The following is a 17,079-nucleotide window of genomic DNA, read 5'->3' as shown; positions in this document are numbered from 1 at the left end:
CCCAACATACAGGGCTTGCTTAATAGCTACTGTTCTCATTTGGGAAGTTAGCATATCAAGGATGTATAGTATAATGATAAATTGTACTTGTGTTTACTTTCATTTCCATGGCTAATTATTGTTTTTTCTACACCCCTTTGATATTTGCACAGAGCCCTAAGGGAGAATAGTTGTAGAAATAAACCATTATGACTGAAGCAGAATTTTAACTTTTTTAGTAGGTGTATCTTTTACTTGTATATTGTTCAGGTTTCTAAAAAAAAATATTTTCTTTAGTCAACTATCAAGTAGTCAAAGATTTGCGGACCTGCGTTGCAGCTCTGTTCACAGTAGCCAAGAGCTGGAAACAACCCAAATGTCCATTGACAGACATTGGATTAGGAAGATGTGGTATGTATACACAGTGGAATACTATTCAGCCATAAAAAAGAACGACACAATGCCATTTGCAGCAACATGGATGGAACAAGAGACTCTCATACTGGGTGAAATAAATCAGAGAGAGAAAGACAAATCCATATGATATCACTTATAACTGGAATCTAATATATAGCACAAATGAACTTTTCCACAGAAAAGAAAATCATAGACTTGGAGAACAGACTTGTGGCTGCCCAGGGGGAGAGGGAGGGAGTGGGAGGGATCAGGAGCTTGGGGTTAAGGGATGCAGTGGATTTACAACGAGATCCTGCTGTGTAGCATTGAGAACTATGTCTAGATACTTACATTGAAACACGACAATGGGAGGAAAAGTATGTATACATGTATGTGTAACTTGGTCCCCATGCTGTACAGTGGAAAAAAAAAAGAAAAAAAAAAGATTTATGGAACTAAAGAGATATTGAGAATCTTTCTAAGTGAAAACATTTTGTGTTTAACTCCATCATTTACCCATTCTTACAGTCATTTGTGCACTCAATCAGTTTTTTTTTTCCTTTTCCATCCAATTTGCTCTATATGTACTATGTTCCAGACACTGAGGATGCAAAAATGAACAGGCAAAACTGCCAGCCTGCTGGGAACTCACCATCTAGTGTCTATTCACTGTGAGCCATAGGAACCCCTTTCTGCTACAGCCAAATCCATTGTTAAATCTCAGCAAAATATCATGGCCCCTATTGCCTTGCCCTGTGCATATCAGTGCCTGGCATGCGTTTAGAAAGGTAGGAGGCAGGCTGTTAGGTTAGCTTCAGCAGATTCGGCAGCCCTGCCCCCCTTTTAGCCTGCTGCAGTTTCGCATGGCGCAGCTAGAAAGCCCTGCAAATGTATACTTGTACATTTTTAAAGGTCCCCACCGCACTGTAACACCCCCCCCTCCCCTGTTTTCCACATGCTGCCATTAGTGGTTACAATAATCACGGGTAATGTTAGCTTCTAAGAACCATGGTACAAGAGCTTCTTTTATAATTTCCCAGATGGGAAGGAACACATGTACAAGCCTGTTAGGGCTGCAGAAACTGGAAACAGCGCCGTGTGGATTTGTATTTTTGGAACTCTTTGGGCTTATTTAAGCTCTCAAAGTCAAACTTACGTATCCATTAGGAATCAAATACCAACTCGGGGAAAACGCGTGTGCCTCGCCCAGGGGAAGAAATCAGCCTCAAGTAGTTGGTAAAAGGAACTCCTGGAAACAGCTAATGTCATATTCCGACTAACGTTGCGTGTCCTTTTTGGAGGACACCAGACAATAAGTGTTGGTGATACAAACCCGGGTCTTGCCATTTGTTAGGAGGGCTGTCTCTGAGCTTTTCTGTTCTGTGCTTAAATAGTGACATGAGAAGTTAAAAAGGAGGAAAGACACATAATTATAAATTATCCATAGGCTTATGGGATGAAGCTGTTCATAAAACAGGGTTTCAGTGGCCCCCAGGGTTTTGCCATTTTTTGTTTTTATTTTCTAATTTTTTTATTTTATTACTGTTTTTTTAGAACAGAGTTTTGTGACCGGTGCTCAGCGCCTTGACCTTCAACCACGATACTTAGTCGGTGGGGAAAGGCATCTGAAAGTCAATTCAATGTTAGTTCCTTTTTTATGGTCTGTCTCAAGGTGCCCAGTCTAACTCAAAAGAAGACTATTTCTGCACTCAGATCGTAAAATGAATTTGCTCCTCAGCATGTGACTTTTTTCAAGCTCAGCTTCCACCTTAGTTTTAGAGATTTTTAAGTTTTAAAATCGTATTATGTAATTGCGTAGTTTCTATTTGTTGAGACTATAAGTTGTTTTTTTTTTTTTAAATTTTCCATCCTTATTTTACAGAAAGGAATATTCAAGCTTGGATTCTTTGTCATTTGTAAAAGAGCAGCAAAAGTGATAGATAACTCAGACTCCCAATCTTAGTCTTCCTTTTAAAAGCACTAGTTTCTGGGGACCGTGGTGTGTTGCGGGGGCAGCAGGAGCAAGGAGTCGGCACTTAGTTTCCAGACATCGCTGGGGACAGCAACTCTTGTAAAGCGGATTCCTGAAAATCCCTAGGTGTGGAGAATAAAGCTTAGGATTGACATTCGATTGTTTATAGATTTATTCACTCAGCGAACGTTGAGTGGTTTCTGTGTTCCAGGCACTGTGCTGAGGTCGTAAGCATATTTCCTCTATCATAGCACCTAAAAATATGTCCCAGGTATATGTGTATTACAAATCTACATGTATGCAAAAATAAAACGGTAACCACGTTAGATGAAAAACTAGGAAAACAGTTAAATAACCTCTACATTATTTACCACATTTAACTCTGTAGAAATCTAAATTTTCGTCTGATGTCTCAAGAGCCCCCAGCCAAAGTCAGCCGTCAAAAAGAGAAACTGTTTAGAATACACGACAGTCAAGGGTTAGTAAATCTGATCAACACAACAACAAAATCCAAGGACCTTTCAGGAAAATGGGCGAAGGAGTTGATGAGAAAATTTATAGGAGAAATGTAAATGACCCGGAGACACGGGAAAAAATTGCCCGCATGCATTCATGGACTCTTAAATTGAGATACCATTTTTCCAGCTATCAGATTGCTGACATTAAGTTAGTGACCTCGGCCAGGGTTAGTTATTCAGGATGAACGGGGAAAGGCTCTCTCTCATACTCAGGCAAAGTCCTGGGTCCAAATGTGAATTGCTGCAAAATGTTTTAAAAATAATATATTAAACTCTATTAAAATATAAAATGTTGATAACCTTTGACCCAACACGCTGAGTTTTAGTTGTCTACCAAGAAATACCAGTCCCAGTAGTGAAAGATGTGTCTACAAGGATATTTGTTGTAATAGTGGCTAAGAATTACAAACAATCTGAATGTCTGTTGCTAGGGGAATGGTTACATAAAAAATAAATCCATGCTGTGGAATATTTTGTGGCTATTTAGAAAGCAGTTGGTAGAGACCTGTGTACAATATGACTCCATTAGGTTAAAGAGTTATTTATATGCAAGTGTGTGTGTGTTTTCATGATCATAGAAAAAGCTGTTTAAGGCCACCTACGCAGTTACTATTGGTTCCTTTGAAAAGTGGGGGTGGACGTACTTTTCCTCGGTGGCTCAGCAGGTTAAGGATCCAGCGTCGTCACTGCTGTGCCTCAGATTGTTTCAGTGGCATGGGTTCAATCCCCAGCCCCGGAACTTCAGCACACCGTGGATATGGCCCCAGAAATAAATAAAAACTTCTGTGTCACTTGGCTTCTTACAACAAGCATACTTTTTTTTTAAGCATACATTTTTTTTAAGGACCACTAACAAACAATCGAGAAGTTAAAAACTGAAGAATGCAAAGGGAGGGGAAAATGACCAAAGAGACAGGGGACCAGGAGAGTAGAGTTTCTTAGAAGCAAGAAAGCGTATTTGCAGAGGAGAGATCTCCATTGTCAAATACTGTTTAGAGATCAAGTAAGACAAGGATGGAGATGTGTCTGCTGTGTTTAGTAGCTGCCTGAGGCGGGAGCAATCTTCATGAGCTCTTAGGGTTGGGAGGCTTTGCCGTGGGCTAAGGGACCCTGGGAGGGGAGGGAGTGAGGCGGGCAGTGTGGACCACTCTTTGAGCTGTCTGTGAAGGGGAGGAGATGTGAGAGAATCCAGGGAACTAGGTAGAGACCAGCGTGACTCTTTTCTTTTTGAAATGTTTAGTTTTTAGGATGGGAGAGACTTCCAGTCCTTGTCTATGTATTCTTGCCTCACTTCTGCCTCCTGTTATCCCAATAAAAGGCAGAGCAAGGAGACCGAAGGTGTTAGAGGTGAGCAGGTGAGTGTGGCGACCCGCTTCCTAGAATGTAGGAGAAGCAGGGTTGACGTTAGTTTGAGATCAAAGGAAGGACGTGATATCTGAGATTCCCACTGCTCATGGGCAGTGATTCGTTTTCTTTCTTTCTTTCTTTCTTTCTTTTTTAAAATGTGTGTTCTCAAAGTGTAGTTGCTTTACAGTGTTGTGCTCGTATCTGGTACACAGCAAAGTGACTCAGTTGGGCATGTGTAATAGTTTGCATCTGCTTATCCCAAACTGCCAATCTATCCCTTCCCCAGCCCCCTTCCCATTTGGCAACCACAAGCCTGTTCTCTATGTCTGTGAGTCTGTTTCTGTTTCATAGAGACGTTCATTTGTCTCGTGTTTTAGATTCTTAAAGTCTGAGTTGGGCCTCCTCCTAGGATGGCTGCTGAGCCCTCCTGAGGACCTGTGAACAGATCAGAAATGCGGGTCAGTTCTTAGCAATCTCTCTGGGTGAGAGATGGTGCAATTCTATTACGTTTTTAAAAAACTTATATTTGACTTGGAGCCACGCTCAACCAAAAATGAACGTGAAGGGTTATTAAAATTTGCTATTTACAAATTAATGGGAACACGCTATGTGAGTTTATTCTAACATGGTTATTTTATTCAGATGTCTGGCAAATACTCAGTGCTTGGCAGTAATCATAAGGCAGGTACACATAGTTGTAAGTCCCACAATTTTAACTTAGGACACTTCATCAGTGTATCATAAGTGCTGGCTTGAGTTGGTTATGATATTTGATTGTTGTTATTCTTGCTTTCTAATTATAAATTATAGTAGGCTTAGCTTTATCATCATCAGTTTAGTTTCTTGTGGGTTGTTAACCTTTCAATGTTTCTTGATACATATTTGGATCGACGGTTTTATCTTATAATAGTATTCTTATAACTGGACTTTTTTTTTTTTTTTTTTTTTGCTCTTTAGGGCCACACCCATGGCATTGGACATTCTCAGGCTAAGGGTCCAATCGGAGGTACAGCTGCCAGCCTACACTACAGCCACAGCAATGCAGGATCTGAGCCTCGGCTGCGACCTACACCACAGCTCACGGCAACACTGGATCCTTAACCCACTGAGCAAGGCCAGGGATCGAACCCGCAACCTCATGGTTCCTAGTTGGATCCATTTCCACTGTGCCATGACGGGAACTCTATAACTAGACTTTTAAGATACCTGTGTCTTCTGGTTCACACAGGAATCATCCATAGTCCTTTTGCTAAAGCCGAGTGTACAGAACACCCTGCCATTTGCCTGTGCGTGGCACACTTCATAGTGATCTGTTTCTTGCTAGTGTCTGCCATTTAAATAACTTACAACATATTATCAAGGTAGATATAATAAAATTACTGGCTATTTTAAGATTTTGTTGTCTCATGATATAAATCACGTTTATAAAGCATCTTCTAGGAAAAGTAAATTTCAAGCTGTTTGTATGTAGTATGTAAATTATAAGCCACTATATATCCTGCTAGCGACCTATTTCCTGTAATTCGTCAACTATGTTTTTGTCTAATTCTTTGTTATCACCGCATTCGCTTTCCCCATCTTGTAGTATGTGAACAAGTGAAATTGGTGGCGGTCTTTTTCTCACTGTGGTGGGCTTTGATCGGAAAGTTTGAGGGCTGTCACTCTAGGGGAGTGACTAGGTCTGTGACAAAGGATGTGCAGAGTGTGAATCCAGGTAACTCACACCCCTAGCCTCGTTGCTAGGGGACCATTACCTGGTCACCAGAAAGATGTTAGAAGAGCAGGTACTGACAATGTTGTGTTTCTCTCGCTGTTTAAGGATGTGAATGAAGACCCGGGAGAAGATGTGGCCCTCCTTTCTGTCAGCTTCGAGGACACTGAAGCCACTCAGGTGTACCCCAAGTTGTACTTGTCACCCCGAATTGAACAGTAAGTACCAGTGGCATTAATTTTATGCAGCCCGATGCTTCTCCTTGTTAATCAAACATGCGTGCTTCTTCTCTTGCTCCCCTTACACTCTTAAAACGATTGCTCCTTGCTGACATTTGTTTTCTTAAAAACGAATTGAATTTGGAGTTCAGATTGCAGAGCAAACACAGTTCGTATTTGCCTCTGAGCTGTGCAGTCTTTGATGGGGATACCGTGCCTGGCAAACGGAGCCCCAAACTGTGAGTCCTCCCAGATGTTCGCTGTGTATGTCTGGTTATTCTAAAGAGACCGCCCAGCAACAGTCTACCCCACTTCTTATGTCTTTGTAACTCTTGCAGTTGTTTGTGAAAATGTAACCAGTCTCCTGAAAATATTATCTTATTCAGAAGTTAGTAAAGGGACTGTTAAAAGGCAGATAGCTTAAAAAAGAAGCCATGTTCCAACTGTTTTTCCGTGTTGGAAGAGTTCTCTATAACTTCACACCATGTTCCGGCTACGTGGTGCCTGAAGTTTGATGGCACGTTGGTGTTTTGACCCAGTAGCTTTATTCATCAGTAATGAATCTTGTAAGGACTGGCCTCACAATGTGCTTACTGTTGGCTGGAATGCTTTACCAGCTTACTCTACTTCAAAGGAAGCTGAGGTTCATTGGAAATGGATTGTAAGCAGATTTGGTTGGGAGCTTCTGAGAGGGCCGAGTTTTCATCAGCCGAGAGAGTCTTTACAGACTCTGATTGAAATGTGGTGTTTAGCTTCTCTGTAAGTTATTTCGTCAGGCTTGGCTGATTTCTGTCTGAGATGTGGTCACCGTCCACATTCGTGTACTAAGCTATTTTCCCCCCCACCCCCCACCCCCAGGGACCTTAGTTGCTCTGATTCATGAGTCACGGCCATACCCCCTTAGAGACTGATATAAGTCATAGCTGTTTATACTCAAATGTGGAGGATCATAAGCGTTAATAATCTACAGGCATTCCCGAATCTACTTACATACCTCTGGCAGCAGTTAGAATAGGAGTTTACAGTAGCGGGCCCTCAATGAATGTTTTAATTTTCCATTGAAAATACTGACCCAGAGCGGTAACCGACCAGAGGGTGTTGGAGACAGTAGGGCGAAGTGGTAAAAAGCAAGGGCTCCAGGATCAAGTGTATCTGGTTTCAACTTGGGTTCTGCCCCTTTTACCAGCTGGCGAAATAGTTCACTTCTTTGAATTTGTTCCCCCATCTTTCAAGTAGAGGTAATGATACCTATTTCAGAGTGTCGTGTGGCGGATTCTACTAAATACTGTTCATAAAGCGTTGATTGCAGTGCCTGGCACTATAGCGAGTAGTAGCGATTGATGCTATCGATGTAGTTTATAGGAGAAGAATGGATGAGTGGTTAGCAGGACAAGTTGGGGCAGAGAAGGAAAAGATGCATCAATACTAGTTCTGGACTAGCCACTCAGTACCTACATAATGAGTTGAATTAAGTAGGTATTTTGGTGATGAGAAAAAAGTTATCAATGAAGCAATCACAAGATGTGGGTAATCAGAATATCTTAGTTAAGGAGTTCCTTTGAGGTGCAGTGGGGGAAGGATTTGGCATTTTCACTGCAGCGGCTTGGGTCACTGCTGTGGCACAGTTTGCTCCCTGGCTCAGGAACTTTGGCATGCTGTGGGTGCAGCTAAACAACAATTAAAAAAAAAAAATATATATATATATATATATATTAGATAAGCTGCTGCCAAGAATTTGCCAGCTCAAAAAAACAATGTTTCCAGCATCCATATTATTTATTTATTTATTTTTTGTCTTTTTGCCTTTTCTTGAGCTGCTCCTGCGGCACATGGAAGTTCCCAGGCTAAGGGTCGAGTCGGAGCTGCAGACACCAGCCTACGCTAGAGCCACAGCAATGCGGGATCTGAGCCGCATCTGCGACCCAACCACAGCTCACGGCAACGCCAGATCCTTAACCCACTGAGCAAGGCCAGGGATCGAACCCGCAACCTCGTGGTTCCTAGTCAGATTCGTTAACCACTATGCCACGACGGGAACTCCCCATATTATTTTTCTTTGAAGCTGTTGCACCTAGTTTGCAAGTACAATTGCTGATAAAATATATTTCTCACTTGAAAAGTCAGCGATATGATGGGAAACATTATTAGCGATGGGTATGTTTTAAAAACCATTTCCTGTTTCTAAAATCTGGCTTTTTACATTTACCCCCCCCTTTTTATGTGAAGGACTAGCCACAGCTTACTTTTCCAGATCAGTTACCTATCACTTCCCCTCCGGTAACACGTGTCCTTCTGCCAGACTTCATCACTTGAAGTTTTCTTAATTCACCTGTTTTCTCTTGCATCTGTGCCTTTGCTAAAGTTGTCACCTCCATGTAAAATGCCCTTCTCTGATGCTCTCTTTGTGTTGAAATATTGTACTTTTTCTAAGACCTTGTTCAAATGCCATCTACTTACTACCCATTTTCCCTGAGCACATTTAGTCTTGCTTTCCCCTGAGTTCTTATAACACTGAATTTATATTTATATCACTCTTATAATCTGCCCACCTTAGATTTAGTTAGTGGTGTGCCTTCCTTTTTTTTTTTTTTTTCCTTTCTTCTTTTAACTATATTGCAGGCAGGCGACTCAAGGGCAAAAAACTGGTCCTTTCAGCCCTCTAATGCTTTTACAAATGCAGTGCATGGTAAATACTAGCAAATAATAGTCAATAATTGGCAATGTTCTAGGTCAGTAAGTAATTCTCAGAAGAAAATGTGAAAACGCTGCCCTGAGAGGTTGTACATTTTCCCTGGCTGATGCAGGTTCACCTAATAGAAGTGCATTTATAATACCAAAGAAAATGACCAAAAGTTCTTATGTGCTTGGGTAGAAGTTCTAAAAATGAGGTTTCAGAGAAAGGTTAAAATGGAAAGTGGTCAAATCGTGGTATGACCTTCTAAAGGCTTACAGAGTTGCTGAAGTTATTAATATCTTTGGTTAACTCTTGCAGGGTTCAGAGTACAGAAAAAAAAAAAAAAAAAGCCATGTCATTTCAGTAAGGCCAGGGGCAATAGGGTAGGAACTGAGTAAAGACAGGTTGGTACTGCCTTTGATGTTGTGTTAGCTCTTCTTGGTTTTCTGTGCCTCATGCGATCCAGTCCACTTTCAGCTATCTAGGCATTGATTATAGACTCAGACTTGGAGAGTTCCTTCAGGAGTCATGGGCAAAGCATCCTGTGTGGACCCGCCCGAAGCTGATGCCAGACGCTTGCCCGAGCTGAGGCTTGTATTCTTTTTGGCTTTTGGCGTGGCTCTTTCTAGGAAGTCCCTGCCTCGTGCAGTGCATCTGACCGGCAGAGGCCCAGGAGACCAAGAGCCCAATCCACCACGTTGGGTAGAAATTGACAAGCAAAGGCTCCCCTTGGGCATGGAAAGATGTCTGGAGCCTGAGAGATACCCCATTGTAGTCTGGCTGATGTATCTCTGCCCCAGCTCGTCCATGCAGTAGGCGAGGGTACTATGCCCATGTCAGCCAGTCTCAGACATGGGAAAAGGCCACTTTGGGGTCTTGTCATCACATATAGGAAAAGGGATCAATTTACTGTCCTCTAAAGGTTTCAAGGGATGTGGCTACCAAATGCCCCCAAAGTAGACATTCCTACAAAAAGGAACATCTGTCAGAGACACTGGGTAGAAAACTTCCAAGGGTGTTATAATTTATGAAGCTCTGAAATGCAATCTCACTTCAGAAGTCAGGCCTGGAATAGTTGTCTGGTGTTTCTGGCAGCTTTGGGACACGTGACCTTTCTAGTGTGAGTGTCAGGGTCCCTGGTCTCCCTCGGTGGATGTATGTGGCCTGCAGAGTAACAGCTTCTGAGAACTTCGTATTCTTCTCAAACAAGGGACATTTGTGAAATGCACATGTTTCAGGGTCCATACATTTGTTGTCCAAGGAACCCAACCGGTCACTTGAATCAGACCCTAAATACTGTTCATTTAAAAAAAAAAAAAAAGTCTGTGATGAGAGATGCACAGGAGACTAGTGGTCAGTTATGCAAATTAGATTTCGATTGGATTATGGGGTGGGAGGGGGATGCTAGATTTTAAACCAGTTGCCTTTTCTTTCCTGGCAGAAAAGCTGGAACCGTAGGGTTGCATCATCAGAGCTGGCACCAGCCCTGCTCTGCTCGCCCCTCCTCCCCAGACTGTTGGCACTTGCAGCCGTGACACCAGAGGTTAAATGGGCAGCAGAGGCTGCACAGTTCTCCCCCCCCCGCCCCCCCCAAAGGTGTGGGCCCTCTCCTCACCTTGAACCGGTTTGTGGGAGTGGTTTGAAGAGAAGCAGTCATCACTCCCCGTGCTGTTCCCACTCTGTGCATAAAAAGAGGACTTCAGCCCCTGAGGCGGACCAGGTGGCGTCTTTCACAAGTACAGAAATTGTTTTTAGAAACTTTGTGTTGTTAAGTCCGCCTCAGAAATAAGTACCCGAGGCTTACCAGCCCACAGACACTCACTATTAGCGAGGCCTGTGGGCCTGCAAAATATCCACGTAATCGTTCTTTCAGGCAACGAAACACAGCGAAGAGGGACCAAGTCCTGAGGCCCTTTGCTGGATGCCTCTGAGGAGATCCAGAAAAATGAGATCTGGCTTCTGCCTTTAATGGGCTTAGAATTCGGTAGGGGAGATACGAACAAATACGGCGAGTTCTAACTTGTATGTGGAAAAACCACCATGGGACTTGGCATCAGCAGCTGTCGGTTCCTCCACTCACTGGCTGGCCCTCTTGCTTGAGATGCGCAGCCTTTCTGAGGCTCATTTCATCTTCTGTAAAGGGGAATAAATCTCACATTTCAGTTTCCACTCCTCCAAAGGAGAATGTAAATGAAAGGGCCTCCTGGAGTGTTGGACACACGCTCCATGTTCAGTTGGTGCTTAAATAGCCAAGAAAAGACTTGTTAAGATGGAAAGCCTTTAGGGGAGGAGGAGACCACACTTCCAGTCAGCTGGGTGAGGCGGGGGGCTTTGGAAAACTGGAACGTGTGTGGCTTGTCCCGTGCAGTGTGGCTCTTCTGGAGATGAAACGTGTGAGCCTGTAACTAAGAAAAATGTCTATTTACTGCTTTCAAATGGGCAGCCTGCTTAACAGTTCACCGTCCCCTCCCATCGTCAGGGTTGTGTTCCTAGCACGAGGTCTAGCACACGGCGCTTGCCCTCTGAACCTGGAATTCTTAGACCCTTCCCGGGCGCTTCACTGCCCTTACTGCCTTTTCCAGCCCATTCAATTGTGCTACCTTGGGTTCCTCGTGATGCCGCCCCTCGGCCCTTTTCGTGGCCTCACCTCTTTGTTGTGGTTGACCCCCCTTTCTGATCCAGCTCTTCTCCCTGTTTCCAGATCTGCTTTTCTAGCCACTTCATAGATAGGTCTGTCTGTGTGTTCAGTTGACACCTCAAGTCCAAAGGGTCTGAAACCAGACTCATCATTCCTCCTGCCTCACCCGCTTCTTTCTCTTCATGGCACTCTCTCTTTGTCTTGGCTTCCCGGGTGCCACATCCCGAGGGCATAGCCAGCTGTTTTTTTCCTACTGGAAATCCTCTCTCCATCCCCTCTCTCTCTTCTTGCCATGCATGCTTCCTGTCGGTCCTTCCCTTGCCGGGTCTCCTGCGGGGCCCATTTGTCCTGTGTAAGTTTATCCAGGGCAAAACTGTCACTATGCTCTTGAAGTCACTTCTGGTCATGTAACAGCCTTTCCTGGCTCCACAGCATCTTGCCTCCCTGTTGCCAACCGAATTACGTACACATCTCTCTTACCTTCCAGCGTTTTCTCTACTTCAATCCCAGCTGGCCTTTCTACCCCAACCTGGCTTCTCTCTATTTCCTGTTGCTCAGTCAAACTGTCTTCTCGTGTGTGGTTTCCTGTGAACACACTGTATGTCTTTCACTGTCAGGCCTTTGCTGGGGCTCCTTCTTATGCTAGAACATTGACTTTATGTCCCTCGCCCATAGGGTCTGTCCTCTCGGATCGTCCCCGCATCACTGCCTCCTCCGTGGGACTTTTCTGACCACCACCGCCACCTGTCTCCCCAGCATGACTCCACCCTCTTCTGTTCCTCTCTTTGCGCCTCTGTTGTCATGGTGTTTCTCTGGACTCTTAACTCCTAAAGGATGGGCTGCTTCTTCCACCAGCGGAGGGCTGGTGAGCCACAGCCCACCTGTCTGAGGTCAGCCACAGCCCCCCTGGATGGGACACCTTGGTGGGGGCAGGGCGTGTGTGTGAAGCTTTGAGCCTTTTGGATCCCTGTGCCTGCAAAGGCAAGGAAGGGGTCTCCTTGTCATTTCCTGTTGCTGGGCCGTGTGGCCAGCCGGCCCGTTTGTTTCCCTTGAGGACCCTGGTCTTATTGCTGGGAGGCGGAGCTGAATCCTGGAGGTGGTAAATAGGCGGAGCTGAATCCTGGAGGTGGTAAATAGGCGTTTGATCTCAGTGACCTGTCATTGATTCCTGCTGTGGCCTCTCCATCCTCCCTTCCCCTGCCTTTACCCCACAATGTGCCTGGCCACAGACTTGGTCACGTGGAACATTTGAATAGCCTGTAATCCACAAAGGCTGGGAAAACCTGATGTTTGACTTTAGGGCCTAGAGAAGGGTCGGGGGAACTGAGAATCAAAATAATACTGAGAATTATGGGTGCGATTGAATGAGATTATGGATATTCAGATAAATCAGAGAGAGTAAACTTTTTAAAAGCAATGAGCTTTTAAATTCAATATTTTGTGATTTTTTAAAATTTAACTCTAATGCTGAATTCAGCATCTTAACAGGATGGGAAATTTTCATTTTAGGTGCTCCGAAGATGTTTTGGAATAATTGGAGGAATCGCGTCACTAAACAGAGATAGATTTAAAAGCAAAGTCAGTCAATCTTGCTTTTTTTTTTTTTTTTTTTTTTAAACCTGGCATCCATTGTCTCAAGAAATGAGACCTTACGTTTCTGGGGGGGATTTTGTGTCAGGATTTAAGTCACAAAACATCATAGTAAACATGGCTTAATTTAACCTTACTTATGTTTCCTTGAGTCCCTGAGATGATCCTGTAATAAATATTGTGCTCCTGGAGTTTTTTTTTTTTTTTTTTTCCCCTCTCCCTTTGATAAATATATAGTCCTGAGTGTGCTCAGACAACCAGCTGTCAGGAGAAGATGTGTATTTGGTTTTAGTGGAGCGAGCTGTCTTAGCCTCTAGGGACTGGAGATGTTCGTTTTACTAGTCTGGGAGCAGGGCCAGCAGGCTTCTTCGTGACTGAGAATGGAATTCTGAAGAGTAAGTTCAACAAGTTTTCATTAGTGACCGTGGCCTTTTGTCTTGCCCGTGCCTCCCAAACGATCAAGAGCTCAGCCTGCACTTTGAAACATTGCAGAAAAGCACCAGAATGGAATGGAGTTTGGGGAGAAAAATCAATCAGCCCCCAAAGACCATATTTTTGGAAATATTCTAGTGTAGAACTCCCACTTGCCCAGCCGCCTCAGTTAGTGATAGATGGCTGTTTTTAGCCAGCTTTCTTTTTTTAGCAGAAAATAGATATTTAGAGCGAAGATGTGTGTAAGTCCCTGATAACGTAAACCTCCTGGTACATGTTTCTTGAACTTGTTGGCCCCTTAAGCGCTGTCTTGGATTTAATTTGTACCTTTGGGCAGTTCTGTGCCTTGTTTCTTTTAAATGCTCTTCTTCTCTCTACCGCGTAATGATTCGCTTAAAACTCTAAGATACAACGTGTCTTTGCTTAAAAACATCAGGCCTAGCACCTTTTCTACTCGATATCTCAAGGATTTTGTGCAGACGCTTTTTTTCTACAACAAAGATGAGGAGTTTATAATTTCAATTGAACTGTGCGTCTCAACAGTGAAGCTCTGAGCACTGACCATTCCTGTTGAATGCGGTCCCTGTGTGTTTATATTTATTCACAAGTAGGAGAATGTTCCTCAGTGGAAGCGCTGAGGTGAGGAGTGGTATACTTCATGAAAACAGTAGGCTGTGTCGCAGGCAGGAGCAGAGAAATTAGAAAGTAGGAGAGAAGATGGTCTGGAATGTTCCAGAACTGCTGGAAGTCACCAAAGAGAGGAAGTACACTGACTCTCAAACAGGCTAAATAAAAAGAAATTGACACCTAGACACATCGTCTGAACAGCAAAGGTGAACAGTATCCGAAGTTGACACGTTATGTTTAAAGGAATAGCAGGTTGACCCAAACCTCTTTGAAAATCTTGGAGAGCTGTGGACTTACCCCCAAAAAGTGCACGGACACAAAAAAGTTAAATACAGTTCTGAGAGTCACACACATGCCCATGAAGCCAATGCATAAGCTCCTGTAAGAATCCTTGTCCTAGATTTCATTTCTCCATTGTGCATTGCCTTCTGTATTGGCTTGTGCTAGAACAATCACTGAAGCTTCACATTTAACATCTGACATGTAAATTGTCATCCAACACCACCCCTCTCCCCGTCCTCAAAATCTGCTCTTCTCCTGTGTTCTTCTTTTCATGAAGCCTTTGCTCTCGATCTGCTGACCCCTGCCATGAAACCCGGGCATCCTATTTTTGACCTTCCTTTCGCCATTGTTCCCGAATCTTAACACCTGCCAGTTGATGTTGCCTCGATGCTGTCTCTCTCATTCGTCTCCTCGCCCTTCCCTGAGCACTCTTTTCAAGGCTTTATGCGCCCAGCTCTTTGCCAGATTAGTCTTTATGTCACTGCCTTAAACACTCTTAGTTTTGCTTTATGGAACAGGTGGGACAGCTGTCTGCTACCTTGTCCTATCTGAGCTCAGGGCCCACCACACACTCCCAGCCCCTGGTGTACCAACATCCCAGAGCCTCGACCACAGGCCATGGAACCAGGCACAGGCCCTTCTGGGGATGCTCCTTGCTCTTAGACGTGTAGCTGTATTTGTTTAAAACTTTTATCTAGTATTTTTAGGCATCTTGTAACGGGCTAGGTTATCTAGTTGACCATATTGCTAAGACCTTCTCCTGCATCGTGTCTTGATTATTCTAGTTTCCACGAGGATGGCTGTGGTTATAAATGTGCTCAGAATGATATTCCAGTGATGTTCTGCTGTGCAGCTGTTGAAACGCTTTCCTGTGCTTCTCTCCTTCTCGTGCTTGGTTTCCAGTAAACCCCTATCCTTTTACATAACGTAGCTGAGCCAGTGTCCCCATCTCTCAATCAGGCTATTCTTCTAACTGGTCTCCCACACCCACTCTTTCCCACTTCCATCTAGTTGCCACGCTGCAGGCAGAGTGGACTTTCCAGAACAGATCTGTTCTCATCATTCTCTTGCTTAAAAGCCAAGTTCATCACCTTTCCTCATAAATGATCACTCATCAACCCATGCTTTCCGCTGTATCTTCCAGGCATGTCCACCCCCCCCCCTTTTTTTTAACTGGCTCATCTAGTTTATCATCAAATGCTGACATATTTTTTTTCTTCCTCTGAACTCTTCTATTTCTTCCTCTCCTGTTGTTTCAATTACCTTCCCCCTTAATTCCTTTTTTTGGGTCACAAACTGGGTAGAGGTAGAAACCGCTGTGTCAAAAAGGTGGCATGAAATTATGAACTAGACAGTCATTGAGGCTGTGAAGCGCTCACTCTCATCCCTTCCAAGTATAAGGACCTCTTTTTAATGTCAAAACCTTTCACCTGAGGGTAGAAGGAAGGCTTGGCTCTAAAGAGGCAGCCTGGGGACATTTTTTTAGGAAGACGGCCTCGTTCTGAATCATGATTGTGGTGGCGGAGGTACAGCTCCACGCATTTGTCGCAACTCATACAATTGTTCATCGCCAAGAGCGAGTTTGTGGGTAAAAGATAGACCTAAAAAGCGGTTCTCAGACTTCTGTAGTTAGAAGTAATGCTTTTTAGGAGTTCCCGTCGTGGCGCAGTGGTTAACGAATCCGACTAGGAACCATGAGGTTGCGGGTTCGGTCCCTGCCCTTGCTCAGTGGGTTAAGGATCCGGCGTTGCCGTGAGCTGTGGTGTAGGTTGCAGACGCGGCTCGGATCCCGCGTTGCTGTGGCTCTGGCGTAGGCCGGTGGCTACAGCTCCGATTCGACCCCTAGCCTGGGAACCTCCATATGCTGCGGGAGCGGCCCAAGAAATAGCAACAATAACAACAACAACAACAACAAAAAAGACAAAAGACAAAGAAGTAATGCTTTTTAGCATTTCGTGTTAATAAATGATGAATTAGATGCTTTTTAAATGAACTTCATTTTTATTAATCACAACAGGTTGTATATACATTTGAAAAATGGATACATATAGACTCGTGTGTGCCGAATGTGGATATATATGTACATATATGCGTGTAGGTGTGCACATGCAGATATGTGTGTACACACATTTTTATAGATGTGATATCACATGCATACACAGTATTTATTTGGGCTTCAGATGCTTGATGTTCAATAAACTAGTAAACCTGTCAGTCTGGGACCTCAGTGTCATGAAGCCAGTCGGGTGGGAGCATTTGCCATAAGGGTGTATAATGAATGACCATTTTTCTAAGAATCCTGTTGTTTCCATTTACTGATATTTGCTTCAGTAAGAGCACATTTTACCTTCTTTCTTGCTCTCAAAATAGCCAACATAATCATTAGGTCAGGAGGCCGGTTTCTTTCTTTTTTGCTTTTTAGGGCCGCACCTGCAGCATATGAAGGTTCCCAGGCTAGGGGTCCAATTGGAGCCGTAGCTGCCGGCCTACACCAGAGCCACGGCATCACAGGATCCAAGCTGCGTCTGTGACCTACATCACAGCTCACGGCAACGCCAGATCCTTAACCCACTGAGCGAGACCAGGGATCGAACCTGCGTCCTCATGGATGCTAGTCAGATTCGTTAACCACTGAGCCACGACAGGAACTCTAGGAAGCCGTTTTTTACCTTATTGCTGTGTCTTGCAGTGGAAT

At 44.0% G+C, this 17,079-nt stretch overlaps 1 protein-coding gene across 2 annotated transcripts in view; it reads left to right on the top strand.

The window, feature by feature from the left end:
• The window catches only part of BABAM2 (BRISC and BRCA1 A complex member 2), a 430,327-nt gene that overhangs the window by 219,503 nt on the left and 193,745 nt on the right, over window positions 1–17,079 (top strand). For both annotated transcript variants that reach the window (XM_047782376.1, XM_047782377.1), the window contains exon 7: window positions 6,032–6,141. In XM_047782376.1, coding sequence (XP_047638332.1) covers window positions 6,032–6,141 — 110 coding nt within the window. The remainder of the gene's footprint in view (window positions 1–6,031; window positions 6,142–17,079) is intronic.

The sequence above is a fragment of the Phacochoerus africanus genome, chromosome 5, assembly GCF_016906955.1.
Source record: "Phacochoerus africanus isolate WHEZ1 chromosome 5, ROS_Pafr_v1, whole genome shotgun sequence".
NCBI lineage: Eukaryota > Metazoa > Chordata > Mammalia > Artiodactyla > Suidae > Phacochoerus > Phacochoerus africanus.
The sequence above is the reverse complement of the archived record's forward strand: the minus strand, read 5'-3'. Positions and strand labels throughout refer to the sequence as shown.